Below are 21,438 nucleotides of genomic sequence, written 5' to 3' on the forward strand. Positions count from 1 at the left end.
TTTTGCAGAGATATCAGGAGCGCCACAGATCCCTTTCCAGTGACCTCATGACCCCCCCTATGCTCTCCCAATCCGTCTACTGACTTCACAGGAAGAGTCACCAGAGACATGAATGTCACTGCTGAGGTAAGTAAACCTCTCGACAAGGTCGACACTCTGCTGATGGCCGTGCTCAAGATGTCATTAAAGGCCTGGATCTTGGTTTTTATCAGGACACTCTCAAGCCCATTTTCTGGGTAAAGGAGAATAAATAAAAACAGAAGTATGGTCTGGGACTTGTGACTGCTGCCTGCTTCTTTTATGCTTTTTCACCATATCACTGTGGCTACACCCTGTAGCAACAGTGGCTTGTACCTGACCCAGGTTCCCCTAGGCCTGAGGTCAGTAACAGTGACATTACATTAAATTTAGATTGTAATTTTTCGAAACGCACACCATTTCTGTACAGTTCTGATTAGTTATTTGTTCGTGTTGAGGATGATGACGACGATGATGATTATAATGCGGATTATTGTTATTAGTGGCTTTTAATATTCACTTATAACATTATATATGGTGGTACAGAAAAATGTTCTTCTGTTTTTTTCTCCACTTCTCTAGTTGATTTCTTTGTACAGACATCTTTGTTCATGGTTTTATTTATTTATTTATTTATTTATTTCACCTTGTTATTACTAGCTCTTTTTCAAAGAGAGTGCAGGCAGGGTGGAATGGGTGGAGAAGAGTGTCAGGAGTGATTTGTGACAGACAGGTATCAGCAAGAGTGAAAGGGAAGGTCTACAGGACGGTAGTGAGACCAGCTATGTTATATGGGTTGGAGACGGTGGCACTGACCAGAAAGCAGGATACAGAGCTGGAGGTGGCAGAGTTAAAGATTTTAAGATTTGCATTGGGTGTGACAAGGATGGATAGGATTAGAAATGAGGACATTAGAGGGTCAGCTCAGGTTGGAGACAAAGTCAGAAAGGCGAGATTGTATTGGTTTGGACATGTGGAGTGGAGAGATGCTGGGTATAATGAGTGAAGGGTGCTAAGGATAGAGCTTCCAGGTAAGAGCAGAAGAGGAAGGCCTTATAGAAGGTTTATGGATGTGGCGAGAGAGGACATGCAGGTGATGGGTGTAACAGAGCAAGATGAAGAGGACAGGAAGATATGGAAGAAGATGATCCACTGTGGTGACTCCTAACGGGAGCAGCCGAAAGAAGAAGATTATTAACTCTTTTTCAGGGCAGATGTCGACTTTTATTGAAATTCAGGAGTAGAGGAGTGTAATCAGCTGTAAACTGCGACCAAACCCACGTTTACATTTTAGTTCCACTCTGTTTGCTAGAAGGAAAGTTAGCCGATTCCCTGCGCGTGCATAAATAGCAAAAGAAAAAACAACCTCAAAAATGGCATCGACATCTGGAGAGGGACCCAAGTAGATGCTCAAAGCAAAACGCTCCATGGACAACTTTTTGCGTATTATCACTGAAACGGACTCTGACTTGCTGGACTCTGATTTTGATGCAAGGGATCTGCAGATGTAGATCGAAAACGAATGGGAGTTACTAGCATTAGCTGATCAGTCCCCAGATGACCGATGTGCTGAACATGTTCAAGTAGCTGATGCGCCTACAGCAATGTTCACCTGGGAGGGACTGCCACTTACAAGGAAAAGAGGTACAAATCAGATTGCATCACCACCACCGTCCACCTGCCGCATGATGTTAGCCAGGTAGCTGGCCCACCGCGCATTTCTGCTGGCCATCAAGCTGACCCCATACAGCTGCTTCTGCCAGGGACGCTGAACAGGCACCCTGCAGCAACAGATGTTTCATGTTGATTTTAAGTGTGAAATTGTATGCTTGTCAGAAAACTTTTTCCTTGGAATTTTTTTTGGAAAAAATATTCAGCCCTCAATATGGAAAGAAATGGTAGCAGGATGCACTATGGGAAGAAGGCAAGTCGGCGGAGGTGGTGTGATGCCTGGGCTATGTTCTGAGGGGAAACTTTAGGTCCTGCCATTCATGAGAATGTTACTTTGGCACGTACCACCTGTCTAAAGATTGTTGCAGACAATGTACACCCCTAGGTGGCAGCAGTATCCTCTGGTGGCAGTGGCCTCCTTCAAGAGAACAGTGCACCTCGCCATACAACAAAAATTGTTCAGGAATAGTTTGAGGAACGTGACAAAGAATTCTGGGGGTTCACTTGACCTCCAAAGTCCCCCGATCTTAATCCGCTCGAGTATCTGTGGGATGTACTGGGAAAATAAGTCCACCTCGCAACTTACAGAAATTGCTCCAGCTTGGTGTATGACGTCAATCTGCACCCAGCAAAAACCTGGTGGTTGGTGGCAGAATTGGCACTCCAGCCACCATAAAAAACCTCAAACAATTCCATTCCATCTGAACTAGTGTGGTGCCGAGGTGTCACCCGTTGCATGGCTGCACTCGGGTCCTAACCTGGGGTCCTGAGTTGGTTTGTCATGTGGTGGGTGCTGATGACACCACAGGACACCTTCAAAGGTCTTGTAGAGCCCATGCCTCAATGGTGGCAGAAGGGGGACCTTCGCGGCATAAACGGGTGGTTTTTAATGTCATGTGCTGCTCACGTGCCGTCTGTCTAGCCTGAAAGACGCAGTATGAAGCCCACCATAGGATGGGTGTTTTGCGGCCTGTAAATGCTGTGCCGTTTAGTTCCCTAAAGTGTTCTGATGATCACAGCACTGCTTCGCTGTGCAGGCAATTGGCCTGGAGCTCTTTGTTCTAAATTGTAAGTCTTCACACCCTGATACATTTCACATCTACTAATGGTGGGCAAGAGACGGCCTCACAGCGGGCTCTACGCATTAATATCTTCAAATCATGGAAAGCGTTGTTTCAGACTGTCACATTTTTTCCACAGAATATAGAGCGGCTGCGTGTCACAGCCTACCTGTCTGTCGTTTCCATTAGAATAAATGTAAATCTCCCCTTTGTTCTTTTTGCTGACCTCGTTTTCTAAAGGAGTTTGTAGGCTGCTGCTCTACGTGCTCCCATCAAATATCACTCAAAAAGTAAAACAAGAAAATGAAAAAACGATTTACACGCCACGTTATGAGAATCGTTTCACGGGACCATAAAACTCAAATGGCTCCAATGAAGTGACGTTTGTGAGCCTCAGATTGTGACAAATACTTTTATTATCTGTTTATAGAATGGATCAATGGAAATGAATGGGGGGCGACATTACCCCCAGTTGTCCCTCATTAAGGAAACCTTTAAATGGTAGTGGTGCTGTAAGAATTATGTTTCTAGACTTCTCTAGCGCTTTCAACACAATCCAACCTCTGGTCCTTAGGGACAAGCTGACAGAGATGGGATTAGATTCATACCTAGTGGCATGGATCGTGGACTATCTTAAAGACAGACCTCAGTATGTGCGTCTTGGGAACTGCACGTCTGACATTGTGGTCAGCAACACAGGAGCGCCACAGGGGACTGTACTTTCTCTGGTCCTGTTCAGCCTATATACATCGGACTTCCAATACAACTCGGAGTCCTGCCATGTGCAAAAGCTCGCTGATGACACTGCTATCGTGGGCTGCATCAGGAATGGGCTGGAGGAGGAGTATAGGGACCTAATCAATGACTTTGTTAAATGGTGCGACTCAAACCACCTACACCTGAACACCAGCAAAACCAAAGAGCTGGTGGTGGATTTTAGGAGGCCCAGACCCCTCATAGACCCAGTGATCATCAAAGGTGACTGTGTGCAGATGGTGCAGACCTATAAATATCTGGGAGTGCAGCTGGATGATAAATTAGACTGGACTGCTGAAGAATGTGAATTTCCCATTGGGATTAATAAAGTATCTATCTATCTATCTATCTATCTATCTATCTATCTATCTATCTATCTATCTATCTATCTATCTATCTATCTATCTATCTATCTATCTATCTATCTATCTATCTATCTATCTATCTATCTATCTATCTATCTATCTATCTATCTATCTATCTATCTATCTATCTATCTAATGTATTGCATGGAGTGAGTGCCTCCCGTGGAGCATATTAGCATTTCCTTGTTACAACGAATGCAAGCATCACATTCCCATCTGTAGGTTATTCATTATTAACCTGAAACAGACTGGCCATAAACAGGGGGAATGTCTGCACAGCTGCACGGGGACATATACTTCAAATAAGGGCGATCCGCCTGTTCCTGTTTGGCCTCGCCGAAGTCTGCCATTCTCTGAACTTCAATCCATACAACTGTTTAACCCCTGTGTCTAATTTCTCTTTTTCCAGCTGCCAACGTTTGTAACATGAACTTGGCTATCCAGGATGAGCCCAGTGAGACCGGACCAGTGCTGCAGCTTCAAGATAAAAACGCCAACAGTCAAGTGGCCTCGTCATTCTCACCACCCCCGGTGTCTGCAGCCGTCGAGAATGGAAATCGCCTCTCTAATGGTAAAGTAACATTTTTCTCATCAAGAAAGTACATGTCAGGCTGCGCAGTGACACAGTAGTTAGCCCTGCTGCCCAACATCTCCAAAATTCTAGCTTTAACCCTTATATCCATACCTCACTAGAGACCTGTGACATCATGTTTACAGCTCTCATGGGGTCATTTCATGGGGTCAACTGGACACAGTTCTCTCAGTATGCCTCATTCATTTTGTCTGCAACAATTTACTGACAAAATAGTTTAAAATTGTTTCATTATGATCATTTATTTGCTTAAAACAGTAGGGGTCGCTAGTGACCCTGAATGCGGTAAAGTGTCAGTGTTTTTGCATGCACAATTTAAGTGCTGTGTTTCTAAACAGTGCTCGGATTAAACATGCTTTTTTTTAGAATTCCTTTGTATCTCTATATGATCATTACAGCTGCATCTCTATTTTGTTACTTTTTAACGCAGTTATTTATGAGTTTAGAGAGGTAAGAGAAAAGAAAAGATGTGCCGTAACACTTACCTGCACAGCGAGCCCTTGAAAGAGCCCCCTGTCATTGATGGCAGATAATGAGTCAGAGAAAGGGATGCAGAGGAACGCAGCAGGGAGACAAACGATGAACAACAGAGTAAGACAGTGAATGTTTTGGGCAGGGAATTGTAGAGGGACAGAGCTCATATTAGGAGGAAGAGGAGGTGGAAAATGAAGAGGACAGGTCACACCCCATGAAACAGATTATTAACGAATGAAAAGTGGGCAAAAAACACAAATGATGCAACATATGTCCAGTATCACTGGACTGCAAAACCACTGATCACTGCTGAATGTGCTAAGAGTCACATGTAACTGTGGTCTAAGATTATTGTGGTGAGTAGCAGACAATGATTGTGCAATTATACACGGGTAGTCCCCAAGTTACGGACATCCGACATATGACTTACGAACAGGGCCGCAGCTGCTCCTTCATCTGTCTGGGGGACGCGACGCAGGCTCCTCAGTAAGTGCTGCTCCATCATCTTCGGCCTGGGGACGCTGCAAGCGGTGGCTGGAGTGGGCGATTTCGCTGCTCGCGCAGTGTACTGTCATCTCGGGCAGTTTCGGTTGATGAATGGGGCGGTGGCAGCCACACCCCATTCATTCTCAGTGGGCGGCAAGTGGTGACCTGGGGTCCATAGTCGAATGGACCACAGCAACAGCTCGTATGCAGGATGGAGGCTTGATGGGGTAGTTTGCTGCCTGCCCACCATGCCGCCACAGCTACTGCTTCTTACTGGACAGTGACTGAATGGGGTGGAGGGGGGCGTTTCACTGCCCCTGGTGATGCCGCAAGCGGTGACCCGGTTGTGACTGAATGGAGGCCATTAAGGGTGAAAGGGGCGGCGGACGGCAGCATTGTAGTGTGCCTCGGGTGGCTACCTGTTGAATGGTGACGGTGGTGGCCAATTCACTACCCACCTTTGGCCGCACCATGTTTGCTCTCGCTGCAGGCAGAATACTGTATGCAAGTGGAGGTGACTGTGTGGATGGCGGGTGGTGAATCGCCCCTCGCTGCCCCTATTCATTCTCATTAGCAAGCCTGCTTGTACCATTAGGTACATAGCAGGAAGTAGTGTCTCGTTCCATACATCAGACGGGCTGACGACGGGTGCCTTCCTGCTGTGATCGCGTGTCCCTTCAACAATGTCTCTGAAACACAAATCTGATGCAAGTGCTGGTGATGCAGTAAAGAAGAGAAAAACCATCACCATGGAAAATAAAGTAGAAATAATAAAAAGGTCAGAGAGAGGTGAAACTCCATCATTCATTGGCAGAGCACTTGATTACAGTCGGTCAACAATAGCATTTATTAAAATAATGCTATTGTATGTTCCAACTTACATACAAATTCAATTTAAGAACAAACCTACAGTCTCTGACTTGTACATAACCCGGAGACTGACTGTAGACATATTCAAATTAAAAGTAATTAACTATCAAAAATTTAAAAAAAACTAAACGGTGGATTAATAAAGATTTAAAAAAGAAGTTGCAAAGGAAAAAATTGCTTTATAAGGCATATAAGACTAATGACTGCAAAGTGAATTGTAGAGCGTATGAGAACATGAGGGCAACCATTAAGAAGGATATCAGGGAGGCTAAAAGACAGTTGGAGAGGATTATAGCAGATAAGGTGAAAGACAACCCTAAGAGAATCTTTCAGTATTTTAGTAGTAAAAGAACAGTCAAGGAGGAGGTCAAGTGCATCAGAAATAGTAAAGGGATATTAAAAGATACAGACAGTGAAATAGTGGATGCCTTAAACTTACATTTTTCTGAGGTGTTTACAAGTGAGCAAGTGGATAACCTCCCAGAGGTAACAGGGACTACTAAGGAGGTACTGAGGGATTTGGAAATTGTAGAGGGAGAAGTACTGCTCAGATTAAATAAGCTGAAATCGAACAAATCACCAGGACCAGATAATATTTATCCTTGTGTTCTTAAGGAGGCTTGTGAGTACAAATATAAACCCTTGACGCATATTTTTAGGAAGTCACTGCGCACTGCAGAGATTCCGAAGGACTGGAAAATGGCAAATATCATCCCATTATATAAAAAGGGTGACAGGGCAGATCCAAGCAACTATAGGCCAGTAAGCTTAACATGCATCACAGGGAAATTAATGGAAGGAATTATTAAGGATAAGATCGAGCAACACCTGGCAAGGACAGGAGTTATTCTAAGCAGTCAGCATGGGTTCAGAAGAGGGAGGTCGTGTTTTACTAACATGCTGGAATTCTATGAGGAGGCAACAAAAGGATACGATCAAAGTGGAGCTTATGATATTATTTATCTGGACTTTCAGAAAGCATTTGATAAGGTGCCACACGGGGAGGTCTAAAATGTTGAGATTCGTCAAAATCTTGAAATCGAGTTTTTGGACAATTCCAATACTTTCCCTACGAGAAAGTAAATCAGACTTGGGGAGGTCTAAAACATTGAGATTCATCAAAATCTTGAAATCGAATTTTTGAACGATTCCAATACTTTCCCTAGGGAAACATAAATTGGATTTGGGGAGGTCTAAAACATCGAGATTCATCAAAATCTCGAAATCAAATTTTTGGACAATTCCAATTCTTTTCCTACGAGAAAGTAAATCAGACTTGGGGAGGTCTAAAACATTGAGATTCATCAAAATCTTGAAATCGAGTTTTTGGAAGATTCCAATACTTTCCCTACTGGAAAGTAAATCGGATTTGGGGAGGTCTAAAACATCGAGATTCATCAAAATCGAGTTTTTGGACGATTCCAATACTTTCGATTTGGGGATGTCTAAAACATCGAGATTCATCAAAATCTCAAAATCGAGTTTTTGGACAATTCCAATTCTTTTCCTACAAGTAAGTAAATCAGACTCAGGGAGGTCTAAAACGTTGAGATTCATCAAAATCTTGAAATCTAGATTTTGGACGATTCCAATACTTTCCCTATGAGAAAGTAAATCAGACTCGGGAAGGTCTAAAATATCGAGATTCATCAAAATCTTGAGATTGAATTTTTGGACGATTCCAATACTTTGTATACGAGAAAGTAAATCGGACTCAGGAAGGTCTAAAATTTTGAGATTCATCAAAATCGAATTTTTGGACGATTCCAATACTTTCCCTATGAAAAAGTAAATTGCACTCGGGGAGGTCTAAAACGTTGAGATTCATCAAAATCTTGAAATCTAGATTTTGGACGATTCCAATACTTTCCCTATGAGAAAGTAAATCAGACTCGGGAAGGTCTAAAATATCGAGATTCATCAAAATCTTGAGATTGAATTTTTGGACGATTCCAATACTTTGTATACGAGAAAGTAAATCGGACTCAGGAAGGTCTAAAATTTTGAGATTCATCAAAATCGAATTTTTGGACGATTCCAATACTTTCCCTATGAAAAAGTAAATTGCACTCGGGGAGGTCTAAAACGTTGAGATTCATCAAAATCTTGAAATCTAGATTTTGGACGATTCCAATACTTTCCCTATGAGAAAGTAAATCAGACTCGGGAAGGTCTAAAATATCGAGATTCATCAAAATCTTGAGATTGAATTTTTGGACGATTCCAATACTTTGTATACGAGAAAGTAAATCGGACTCAGGAAGGTCTAAAATTTTGAGATTCATCAAAATCGAATTTTTGGACGATTCCAATACTTTCCCTATGAAAAAGTAAATTGCACTCGGGGAGGTCTAAAACGTTGAGATTCATCAAAATCTTGAAATCTAGATTTTGGACGATTCCAATACTTTCCCTATGAGAAAGTAAATCAGACTCGGGAAGGTCTAAAATATCGAGATTCATCAAAATCTTGAGATTGAATTTTTGGACGATTCCAATACTTTGTATACGAGAAAGTAAATCGGACTCAGGAAGGTCTAAAATTTTGAGATTCATCAAAATCGAATTTTTGGACGATTCCAATACTTTCCCTATGAAAAAGTAAATTGCACTCGGGGAGGTCTAAAATGTCGAGATTCATCAAAATCTCAAAATCGAGTTTTTGGACGATTCCAATACTTTTCTAGGGGAAAGTAAATCGGACTCTGGGAGGTCTAAAATGTCAAAATTCATCAAAATCTCAAGGTCGGATTTTTGGACGATTATAATAGTTCGTATACGAGAAAGTAAAAAATGACCTGTCATGGCAGAGTTGAAACACTAACAAGTCGTGATATTAAATAATAATGCGGACCTCCGATACCCACTTTGATCACCCTTGGATTTATATCATTTTGGCGAGTAAGAGACAGTTGGTGACACACTTCAGTTTTCTAATGTGGCATGCCCAATGACTGACACCAACTAGTCTGTGATTGGCTAGGATAAAATCAAACAGATTTGGATTTTCCTGTTAATCGGAGGGGCGGGCTCTGTATGCAGAAGTGACAGCCAAATGAACCAATGAATGCTCATCGAGGAAGTACAATGCACAGAACGTAGCGACGAGGAATAGAAGCTCATCTGTCTAACATCTCGTATTTTACATACCATAATAGGCAGGAAAAGGGAATTAAAGGGCAGAGATTACTGCTAAACTTGCTGCAGCTGTTAATCCTTCATAAAAGTGTAGTGCCATCAGGCAGGCAGATCGCTACTGGCTGTGAGATAAAAGTGGTGAACACGACTGTCAGTAAAAGCGATTTGCAGTCGTGTAATTTGACATCGACAAGACCAGCGACTGCGATCGGCAAACTGACATACCCCGCGACAATGTGCCATTGGCTTAAATTTGAGGTTAACAACAGGGTGTAGAGGGCGACATTCCCTGCTCAAATCTAACAAAGTGAGGGTCTTGTTGGTGGGCACCCCCTTCAAAGTTACCATCGTGTAAGCAAGAAGAAAGCCAATTGGACTGAATACACTCCACATATGAAAGTGGCAGCAGCTGAAGGGTTAATCCGGGAGCATTCTCTTGCCTTTTGTTAAGCAGTTCGGTGTAAACACAGAAATAATGAAACATGGAAGAAAAAAACAAAGGAATCAATAATCTCATCAATGGGAGACCACCGCTGCCCTGATCTGCTCAGGCTTCCCTAATATTCTCACCTCCTTTTGGTTTCAGACGGGCTAAACGGCCTCATAGTTCAGCTTCGTCTCTTTGTATATAGCACCTTTCAGAGAGTGTGCGGGCTTAGGGTCTTGTAAAAGCTCCCTGTGGAGACGTCGGCAGGGTGGGGGGCGGAGGGTCTGTGTTTTATTTGTCTTGTTCCTTTTTTTTTTTTTTTTGTCTCTGGTTTGTTTTTCAAATCCTCTACTCCTCTTTTTAAAAATTGCCGATCTCTCGTCTTCTACCCTCACAGGTTTACCTGAAGAAGAAGGAAATCCAAAGTCTTCAAACACCACAGCGGCTGCTTTAGCAGGTCAGAGGCACGTGGATGGCCACAACAGTCAGGTAAATCACTTGCATTGATTCCATTTATATGATTCCAAACAGGTCGTAAAGGCCTGTAGCCACAGATGACTTTTAAAGGGGGACGGTCGGGGGGGGGTTACAAATGAACGTGTGCCCCCTGCATTTCAATACCTTAAGATGCCAAACGGGAGCCATCAGCCCGATCTGCATGAACATGACTGCATTTCAGTCACCTTAGGATGGAGTTGAGGGTGCTGAAGGAGAGGATTTGCCACATTATATAGCGCCTTTCACAGTGCACAGGAATGCGGTGCTTCTCTCAGATGTGGTGGTCCCCTTACAGCTTATTGTGCCTCCTGAAAAGTGACAAAATGGAAAGCAATTGTCCCCTGTGTACCTGCATGTCACCAAGTAAAGCAAAGCAAGTGTGACAAGAGATCAAGGGTTTCTTATTCTACAAAGATCTTCTAAAATGGCCTGGACACTTTTGTTGGGACTCCTAGAAAAGATCACAATTCACCGTTTTCTTAAATTCATATCACACACATCTCCAGTCGTGCATTCGATATAAATGGTGAGACGCCGTCACTCTGCTGTTTTGTGTCATCGTGTGTGCTACACTGAACATGGACCAGAGACAGCAAAAGAGAGAGTCATCTGAGGAGATCAAAAAGAAAGCGACAGACCAGCATGTGAAAGGCAAAGGTGAGAAGACCAGCATCTCCAAGCAGATTGATGTTCTTGTGACAACAGTTGCAAACATTATGAAGAAGTTTAAGATCCATGAGACTGTAACCAAACTCTCCACAACAGGAAAATCAACCCCAGAATGGGCAGAAGGATGGTGAGAATGGTACACAAAAAGCCAAGGATGACTTCTAAAGAGACACCAGTGTCTGATCTCACCATCTCTCGCTTTGTGGGCTCAATGGAAGAAGACCCAGGAGGACTCCACGTAAATAAACCATACTGGAATTTTGCTAAAATGCATATTGATGAGCCGGAAGGACTTCTGGGAGAAGGTCCTATGGACAGATGAGACACAACTGGCATCAGCTCTGTGCCCACAGATGAGAAAAAATGAAGCTCTCAAAGAAAAGACCACCATAGCTGCTGTGAAACGTGGCAGAGACTCGGTTATGTTTTGAGGCTGCTTTGGTGTGTCTAGCATGGGGGGCCTTGAGTCTGTGCAGGGAACAATGAAATCTTGAGACAGGACCTTATGGAATGACACATACTGGTTAGCATCAGAAAGCTCAGTTTCAGTCGCAGGTCAGGGACCCTCCAACAGGATGATGAGCCAAAACACTCAGCTAAAAACACCCAGAAATGGCCGAGAACAACACATTAGACTGTTCCGAGGAGAACGTCAAGGAGCTCTGATTTGAATCCCATCGGACACCCAAGGAAAGAACTGAAACATGCCGTCTCGAGAAGACTTCCTGTCAAACCTGACCCAGCTGGAGCAGTTTGCTCAGGATGAGTGGGCCAAAACGTGGCGGAGACTCAGTTATGTTTTGAGGCTGTTTTGATGTTTCTAGTATGGGGGGCCTTGAGTCTGTGCAGGGAACAATGAAATCTGAAGACAGTCAGGACCTTATGGATCGACACGTACTGGTCAACGTCAGAAAGCTAGAAGCTGAACATCATTGTCTAAATGGAAATGCAAACACGCCATGATAGAATAGCTGCGACCTTTCACCCTGTCATGTTTCAGCCAGGGATTCTCCTCTAGCCAGGGTTCAAAGTCATGTTTCTTGTCCATTTATCTTGTTAATGTTACTTTTGTTGATTATCTGCTTTGTTGCCAATGCCTGTGTTATGTTCCTTGTGCATTGTGGGTGATTCCCCAAGAGTCAGGACCACCTGCCAATCACTGCCACCGCCCTATAAATCTGGTGGGTCTCCCACCGTTCCTGGTGGTCAAATGCGCTCTGGGAGGGGAACTATGGTACCTTTTGTGATTACTGGATTTCTGAACTTGTGCTCTGCTTTTCGGATTCCATACTGGGATGGGGTTTCCTTTGGACTGCCTCGCCTTCTCCAGTAATTCCTTTCTGTGCTCCACAGAGATTTTAATAAATTACACAGTGAGTTCTGAATGAATCACAACCCCTTAACTTTATTCTTTATTCTTCCAGATGCTTTTTGTGTCTAGCTCAGGTTTTGTTAGGAAATCCGAAGTGGAAGTATTTATGGGACGTACTGTATATCCTTTTGGGGCTCCCAGTTTATGACCAAACCTTCTAAGTTTATCTAATCTTAATTTGATGTTGTTCCGTCATATAGTAATAGTCAAAATGACAAACACATGTTGTGGCAGGCCGAGTCAAACGTGCGGAGCCCAGTAGCTGTGGTGGTGTTCGTGTCTGCGCGTCTGTCTGTCTTCAGTGTCACAACGCTCATTTCAATTATTAAGCTCCCCTTACGTTGTGCTACTGAGCTCCTGAATGGATACCACCAATTTTAGCGTTCTGTTTTCTGGTAGCGTCAAGTCTTTTGTTCAGCATCTTTTGTTCTCTCCCTGAAACCCCGGCGGGTGATTTAAAATGCTCGGACTGGAGGAATCGGAGGCGAGTGTCTTAGGAGGAAACCCTGTGGGTGGAGGCTTTGCATCACAGGATTTTGCCGCCATTCACTACACGTTTTTAGCGGGTTGTGCTCAAACACGTATTCTCATTTAACTCTTTGAGGGCTGAATATTTTTTCCAAAAAAAACACACAAAGCAGTGGTTTCACACATCAAGCATCTGCATGCTGTGGTTACTGTTGCTGGTGCCGGTACGCCATCTCTGGCAGTGGTGGCTGCATGGGCGCAGTTCGACGGCCAGCAGGAATGTGCCGCAGGCTGGCTGCCTGGCTATCTCCACACAATAGGTGGCCAGCGGTGGCAGTCGCAATGTGATGCAATCTGGTTTGTACCTCTTGTCATCGTAAGTGGCAGACCTCCCAGGTGAACTACAACTACACAAATGTGTTCAGCACCACGATTAGCTGGAGACCGATCAGCCTATGCTAATACCTCACTTTTTGTTTTGGATCTTCATCTCCAGATCACTTGCATCCTGTATGTGAAACGTCGTCCACAGACTATTTTGCTTTGCGCATTCGTTTTGGTCTTTCGTCGGAAGTTGACGCCATTTTAGAAGTTGTTGGGTCTTTGCTACTGATGCACACTCAGGGAATTGAGGGCAAATCTTTGAAGCTAACTTTCCATCTAGCAAAGAGAGTCGAACGAAAACGTAATTCCGTATCTGATTAACGCCTTCGACCCCTCAATTTCAACAAAAGTCAACATCTCCTCTGAAAGAGTCTGGAGCTGAGAGACTAACCAAGGAGTCGTGGGAATGTATACTGTTCAAAAAAATGAAAGGACCCCTTTTTAATGAGAGTATAGCATCAAGTCAATGACACTTCTGGGCTATTGATCTTGTCAGTTAAGTGGCAGAGACAACAACAACAACAACATTTATTTATATAGCACATTTCCATACAAAAAGTAGCTCAAAGTGCTTTACATAATGGAGAGAAGAAAAATAAAAGACAAAATAAGAAATTAAAATAAGACAACATTAATTAACATATAAAGGAGTAAGGTCCGATGGCCAGGGTGGACAGAAAAAACAAAAAAAAACTCCACAAGGCTGGAGAAAAAATAAAATCTGTAGGGGTTCCAGGCCACGAGACCGCCCAGTCCCCTTTGGGCATTCTACCTAACATAAATGAAATAGTCCTCTTTGTAGTTCGGGTTTTTCACGGAGTCACTTGATGCTGATGGTCATACAGATTTCTGGCTTTTAATCCATCCATCATTGTTGGAACATCATGGTGCTTTGGGTAGATGGTGGTGGCACATGCCACCACCAACAGGACACCGGAAAAGGAAACAGAAGAGAGAGTAGGGGTTAGTACAGATTTTGAATGAATAGTTATTATAATGAATTAGATATACAGAGTATCAGGATTAAATTACAGTGAAGTTATGAGAAGGCCATGTTAAAGTAATGTGTTTTCAGTAGTTTTTTAAAGTGCTCCACTGTATTAGCCTGGCGAATTCCTACTGGCAGGCTATTCCAGATTTTAGGTGCATAACAGCAGAAGGCCGCCTCACCACTTCTTTTAAGTTTTGCTCTTGGAATTCTAAGGAGACACTCAGTTGAGGATCTGAGGTTACGATTTGGAATATAAGGTGTCAGACATTCCGATATATAAGCCGGGGCGAGATTATTTAAAGCTTTATAAACCATAAGCAGAATTTTAAAGTCAATTCTGAATGACACAGGTAACCAGTGTAGTGACATCAAAACTGGAGAAATGTGTTCAGATTTTCTTTTCCTGGTAAGGATTCTAGCAGCTGCATTCTGCACTAGTTGCAAACGATTGATGTCTTTTTTGGGTAGTCCTGAGAGGAGTGCGTTACAGTAATCTAGCCAACTGAAAACAAACGCATGAACTAATTTCTCTGCATCTTTCGATGATATAAGAGGTCTAACTTTTGCTATGTTTCTTAGGTGAAAAAATGCTGTCCTAGTGATCTGATTAATATGCGATTTAAAATTCAGATTACAATCAACGGTTACCCCTAAGCTTTTTACCTCCGATTTGACTTTTAATCCTAATGCATCCAGTTTATTTCTAATAGCCTCATTGTATCCATTATTGCCAATCACTAAGATTTCGTTTTTTTCTTTATTTAATTTGAGAAAGATACTATTCATCCATTCTGAGATACAAGTTAGACATTGTGTTAGCGAATCAAGAGATTTGGGGTCATCAGGTGCTATTGATAAATACAGCTGTGTGTCATCAGCATAGCTGTGGTAGCTCACGTTGTGCCCTGAGATAATCTGACCTAACAGAAGCATGTAGATTGAGAAGAGCAGTGGACCCAGGATAGAGCCTTGTGGAACACCATATAGGATATCAGGGGTCTTTGAGTTGTAATTACCACAACTAACAAAGAATTTTCTCCCTGCCAGGTAGGATTCAAACCAATTTAAGACACTGCCAGAGAGGCCCACCCATTGACTAAGGCGATTCTTAAGAATATTATGATCAATGGTGTCAAATGTGGCACTCAGATCTAAGAGGATGAGAACAGATAAATGACCTCTATCTGCATTTACCCGCAAGTCATTTACTACTTTAACGAGTGCAGTTTCTGTGCTGTGATTTGTTCTAAAACCTGACTGAAATTTATCAAGAATAGCATGTTTATTGAGGTGCTCATTTAACTGTATAATGACTGCCTTCTCTAGAATTTTACTTAAGAAAGGCAGGTTAGAGATGGGTCTATAATTTTCAAGAGCAGAGGGATTGAGATTATTTTTCTTAAGTAGGGGTTTAACTACAGCAGTCTTAAGACAGTCTGGGAAGACCCCCGTATCTAATGACGAATTTACTATGTCAAAAACATTATCAATAAGCATGCCCGATACTTCTTTGAAAAAATTTGTTGGTATTGGGTCAAGGACGCAGGTGGAGGGTTTCATTTGAGAAATTATTTTATGTAAATCAGGTAAATCTATCCTAGTGAAAGACTTTAATTTGTTTATAACGGAATACTGGGGTTTAGGAGGATCCTTAGTGTTGGGGAGATATACTATGTTATTTCTAATATCATTAGAAATAGGCTTGTTCATCAGTTTCAGCTGCTTTGGTGCACCAGAGGGGCAACAATGAGATGACCCCCCAAAACAGGAATGAATGGTTTAACAGGTAGAGGGAGGCCACTGACATTTTTCCCTCCTCATCTGTTTTGTCACTTGTTTTGCATTTGGCTATGGTCAGTGTCACTACTGGTAGCATGAAGCCATACCTGGACCCTACAGAGCTGGCACAGGTAGTCCAACTTCTCCAGGATGACAAAATCAATACGTGTCTGTCATTGCCAGGATGTTGGTTGTGTCTCCCAGCACAGTCTCAAAGGCATGGAGGAGATTCCAAAAGACGGGCAGTGACTCTAGAAGAGCTGGACAGGGCCCCTCGTAGAAAGACATTAACCCATCAGCAGGACCCACTGGTATCTGATCCTTTAGACAAGGAGGAACAGGATGAGCACTGACAGAGCCTACAAAATGACCTCCGGCAGGCAGGCCATTGGTGTGAATGTCTCTGACCAAACAGTCAGAAACAGACTTCATGAGGGTGGCCTGAGGGCCCGACGTCCTCTAGTGAGCACCGTGGAGCTCAACTGGCATTTGCCATAGAATACTAAAATTGGCAGGTCCACCACTGGCAGGCGCCCTGTGCTTTTCCCAGATGAGAGCAGGTTCACCCTGAGCACATGTGACAGACGTGAAAGGGTCTGGAGAAGCCATGGAGAACGTTATGCTGCCTGTAACATTGTTTAGCATAACCGGTGTGGAGGTGGGTCAGTGATGGTCTGGGGAGGCATAACCATGGTGGGATGCACAGACCTCTACAGGCTAGACAACGGCACATTGACTGCCATTAGGTATCGGGATGAAATCCTTGGACCCATTGTCTGACCCTATGCTGGTGCAGTGGCTCCTGGGTTCCTCCTGGTGCACGACAATGCCCGACCTCATATGGTGAGGATGAAGGAATTGATACCATTGACTGGCCCCCCACGCTCACTCGCCTGACCTCAATCCAATAGAACACCTGTTGGGTGGGACATTATGTTTCGGTCCATCCAACACCTCAGCCTTTCCCAGAGCTCAGTGATGCCCTGGTCCACATCTGGGATGAGATCCCCCAGGACACCATCCGTCATCTCATTAGGATGTTGTCAGGCATGCATACAAGCACATGGGGGCCATGCAAACTACTAAGTACAATTTGGAGTTGCTGCAATGACATTTTGGCCAAATGGACTCAGCTGCCTGCCTGCCACTGCATCATTTCTTCACTTTGATTTTCGAGGTGTCTTTGAATTCAGCCCTCTCTCTGTCGGTTGATCATTTTAGCTTTTTATTTTCTCTCGACATCAAGTCTTTTTGTTCATTCCATGAAATCCCAGAGGGGCTTTAAAGCGCATGTACTGGAGGAATTGGGAGGCGGTTTTTTAGTAAGATGCCCTGTGAGTGGATGCCTTTGCAGGACAGGTTTTGCCGCTATTCACTTCACGCTTTTTAACGGGTTGTTCTGATCTGTATTTTAATTTAAGAATCACGTCTGGCGCCACGAGACTAACCAAGGAGTGGTGGGTATGTATATACTGTGTGTGTGTATGGGTCTGTCTGTCTCTACTGTCTCCGCATTCATTAAAACGTGCAAATTAATTACTAAACTTCAGTAACCATGTGCTACTGAGCTCCTGAATGGATGAAGGCAATTTTAGCTTTTTATTTTCTCTCAACGTCAAGTCTTTTTGTTCGTTCCATGAAACCCCAGAGGGGCTTTAAAGTGCATGGACTGGGGGAATTAGGGGCCGAAATCTTTGTAGTGCAGGATTTCACCGCCATTCACTTCACGTTTTTAACAGGTTGTGCTCAGATGTGTATTCTCATTTAAGAATCACGTCTGGAGCCGCGAGACTAACCAAGGAGTGGTGGTTATGTATATACTGTGTGTTTATGGGTCTGTCTGTCTCTGTTGTCTCTGCGCACAATAAAACGAGCAAATTAATTATTAAGCTTCAGTCACCTTATGCTACTGAGCTCCTGAATGGACGACAGCAATTTTAGCTTTTTATTTTCTCTCGACATCAAGTCTTTTTGTTCGTTCCATGAAACCCCAGAGGGGCTTTAAAGCGCATGGACTGGAGGAATTGGGGGGCGGTTTTTTAGGAAGATGCCCTGTGAGTGGATGCCTTTGCAGGACAGGTTTTGCCGCCATTCACTTCATGCTTTTTAATGGGTTGTTCTCGGATGTGTATTTTTATTTAAGAATCACATCTGGGGCCGTGAGACTAACCAAGGAGTGGTAGGTATGTATATACTGTGTGTGTGTATAGATCTGTCTGTCTCCCCTGTCTCCGTGCTCATTAAAACATGCAAATTAATTAATAAACTTCAGTCACCTTATGATATGGAGCTCCTGAATGGATGACAGCAATTGTAGCTCTTTATTTTCTCTCAACGGCAAGTCTCTTTGTTCTTTGCATGAAACCCCAATGGGGCTTTAAAGTGCATGGACTGGAGGAATTAGGGGGCAGGTTTTTTTAGGAAGATACCCTGTGGGCGGAGCATTTGCAGTGCCATTCACTAGACACTTTTTAACGGGATGTCCTAAGTTCTCATTTGAGAAACACGTCTGACCCCACAAGACTAAGGTAGCTGTAACCCACCAGAAACAAAGCGATCCCATCTGAAATGGTGACATTAACTTGTGATAGGCACAGTTCATCAAAGCAATGCCTTCATTATTGTCTGCTTTATATAAAATGTGTTTTATTATTTAATAAAGAAGGAGCAAAAACATGAAGATCTCTTTCACTGGAAAGCAATTCTCCATTTCTCAAGTATATTTCATATTTAGCAGAAACAGAACAGGCAGTCAATATGATTAACTGCTTGACTGAATGTTTTAGGAAGAATTTCTCCAGAATCATATCAGATGTTTGCTCAAGTTCAGTAAGTGTGTTAATAAGAAAGCTACCGTTCTTCCAGAGAATGGGTGTGCCCTGGGGGCCCTCGGTGCCGGAGGGCTGCCGTCTACTGAAAGCTGAGGAGAGCAGCCAATTTGTTGCGAGAATCCCACACCTACACACACATGTCATACTTTACTGGGACTTTCTGTTAAGATTTAAAAGGGTGGTGGTAAATTGGGTTTCCCTGCTGATTTGGGGTTTGCACCACCGGGATGGCACAGGGCAGGGTACACATCTGAAAGCAGTCACCAGGAGAGATGGGGACAGGTGGGCACACTAGCAGCAAGAGAACTCCGGCTCATGCCAGTGTTGGCTGAACTCGTTTCTTCGAAAGTACGCACCCGTGTTGTAATCAGATGGTCAGAAGGGTTAACAATCGGGACATCCTAACTGGTAATGGTGCCCAAATTCCCTTTGCGCAGCAGTCACACAATCACCATTCTTCTAAGTGGTGTTCACAGCGAATGCCCATTGCGCACCACTCCACTGCTCAATTATAACTAATGGCCAGGTGTCCTAAACGAGGTCCTAAATAACCGCCGACACCCCAGGGTCACCAATACCTAGTTCCAAAATTTCCTGTTTCCCTGTGCCACCCAGTATTATATGTCAGTGATTATACCTAGTGACACTATGATTAAGATTAGGGTTTGGGGGGGAGAGTATACTTATCTGATAAAAGTGACAAAAACCTGCAATCCAATTGGCTGTCCAGAGAAGCTCCTGAATTGTTGAGCAGGAGAGCTCTGCAGCTGGACCCATGTCTAATATCTGGGCGTTCAGGGACCCCTTTTGAGAACTGGAGCAGTTTGACATCCGCTAGTGACTTCGTCATTGAGTGAGTCATCATGTTTGGTTTATTAAATATACTGTGAGTCATTTTCAGAAATAACACTAATAATAAATTGTAATTACACATATCTGGAGAGTTTATAAAATGACCTTATGTGACACATAGAGAGCTCCAACACGTGAACGCCACTGACAGGAACAGTCACGGGTTCAAATGTAGTGATTTTTCTTTCGTTCAGCTACCTTACACAGCTCTGTAAATACAGGGACGGCGTACCTTTCATCATTCTTCTCTTCCTCCCAACTCCTCTTCCTCCTCACAAGTGTTGTCCGCTGCCTCCCGACTCTGACTCCCCGAGGTTTAGGTGGAGGGATCCATTTAAACCGGACCCTGGAAGTCCAGAGGTGGAACTTCCAGGTTCAGACGGAAATGTCAAAGTAGGAATAGTCAATCCCTGTAGCTCCCCATGGTGGCACCCATGACACCCAGCCTGCCCCGTGGTCTGGAAAATGGAAGCAGCAACACATGGATGCTGCCCTCTACTGCCGTGCCAGGGGTTTGGTGGTGGTTGGGGGGGGGGGGGGTATATAATCTGAACAGGCTAACTCCCTTGATTTTTTCAGGGTAAGGGACCACCTTTCTTTCTGGAAGGGATGTTTGGACAATCCCCTATGGCATTTACACTTTATTAGGATACAATGAAGGGGCAAACTACATGGGGAAAGGGCACAATGATAGGGAAACAACCAAAGAGAGTTACGTATTTCAGGTTGAAGGAAAAAATAGAAGTGGCTTAAAAATTTAACAATCCTACTGCTGTGATTTTCTGAATGCAGAATAAGAGAAGGAAAAAAAAACATTAATTAAATGAGATCAGTTATTATCAATTATTATCATTGATTGGATTGGCAGTGTGGATGGGACAACAATGACAACAGGGTCACCATTTAAAAATCAAATATTTCCTTAATCCATTCTACAAATATACTCGAGCAATGGTGAGTACTTTGACCAGTGGATGTAAATATACAGTATGTGTATATGTGCATACATATATATATATATATATATATATATATATATATATATATATATATATATATATATATATATATATATATAGTGGCCCACGAGGGGGACGTTAGACACAAGTGTAAGCACACACATTTTTATTTCTCTATTTCCTCGTGGGAAATGCCTTCCCCCGTTTCCCACAAGCACAACATAATCACCAAGCACAGCACAATACAAAAGTCTTTTCTTCTTCGCTTCTCTCTGTCGTCCTCCACAAGCTCGACTCTGGCTCCCGGAGTAGTGGCTGCTGGCTCCTTTTATGAAGTACCCAGAAGTGCTCCAGGTGCTCGTTGTTTCACTTCTGGCTGCACTTCTGGGTGTGGCAGAAGAGCTGCCCATAAAGGGTCAGCAGCAGCTGCAGTACCCCCTGGTGGCACCCATAGAACCCAACAGGGCTGTATCACACTCCAGCTAACATGGAGCCCTGCGGGAGTCCGAGGCACCGCTGCAACCCAGGGGGCTGCCACCTAGTGCTCTGGGGGAGTTAATGCTCTGGATTTGTGCCCTCCCCCAGTCCTTCCAGTGTGAAAGCATCAGCCTTATGCCACAATATATACAGTCATATGAAAAAGTTTGGGAACCCCTCTTAATTCTTTGGATTTTTGTTTCTCATTGGCTGAGCAACTTCCTTTTAATATCTGACATGCCTTATGGACACAGTAGGATTTCAGCAGTGACATTAAGTTTATTGGATTAATAGAAAATA

The 21,438-nt window shown here is 43.4% G+C and overlaps 1 protein-coding gene across 2 annotated transcripts in view; it reads left to right on the forward strand.

Moving 5' to 3' along the window:
- The window catches only part of myo16 (myosin XVI), a 774,098-nt gene that overhangs the window by 727,156 nt on the left and 25,504 nt on the right, over window positions 1–21,438 (forward strand). For both annotated transcript variants that reach the window (XM_051926297.1, XM_051926296.1), the window contains exons 33-34: window positions 4,281–4,442; window positions 10,256–10,347. In XM_051926297.1, the coding sequence (XP_051782257.1) occupies window positions 4,281–4,442; window positions 10,256–10,347 (254 nt within the window). The remainder of the gene's footprint in view (window positions 1–4,280; window positions 4,443–10,255; window positions 10,348–21,438) is intronic.

Source organism: Erpetoichthys calabaricus, chromosome 4, assembly GCF_900747795.2.
Source record: "Erpetoichthys calabaricus chromosome 4, fErpCal1.3, whole genome shotgun sequence".
Classification (NCBI taxonomy): Eukaryota; Metazoa; Chordata; class Cladistia; order Polypteriformes; family Polypteridae; genus Erpetoichthys; species Erpetoichthys calabaricus.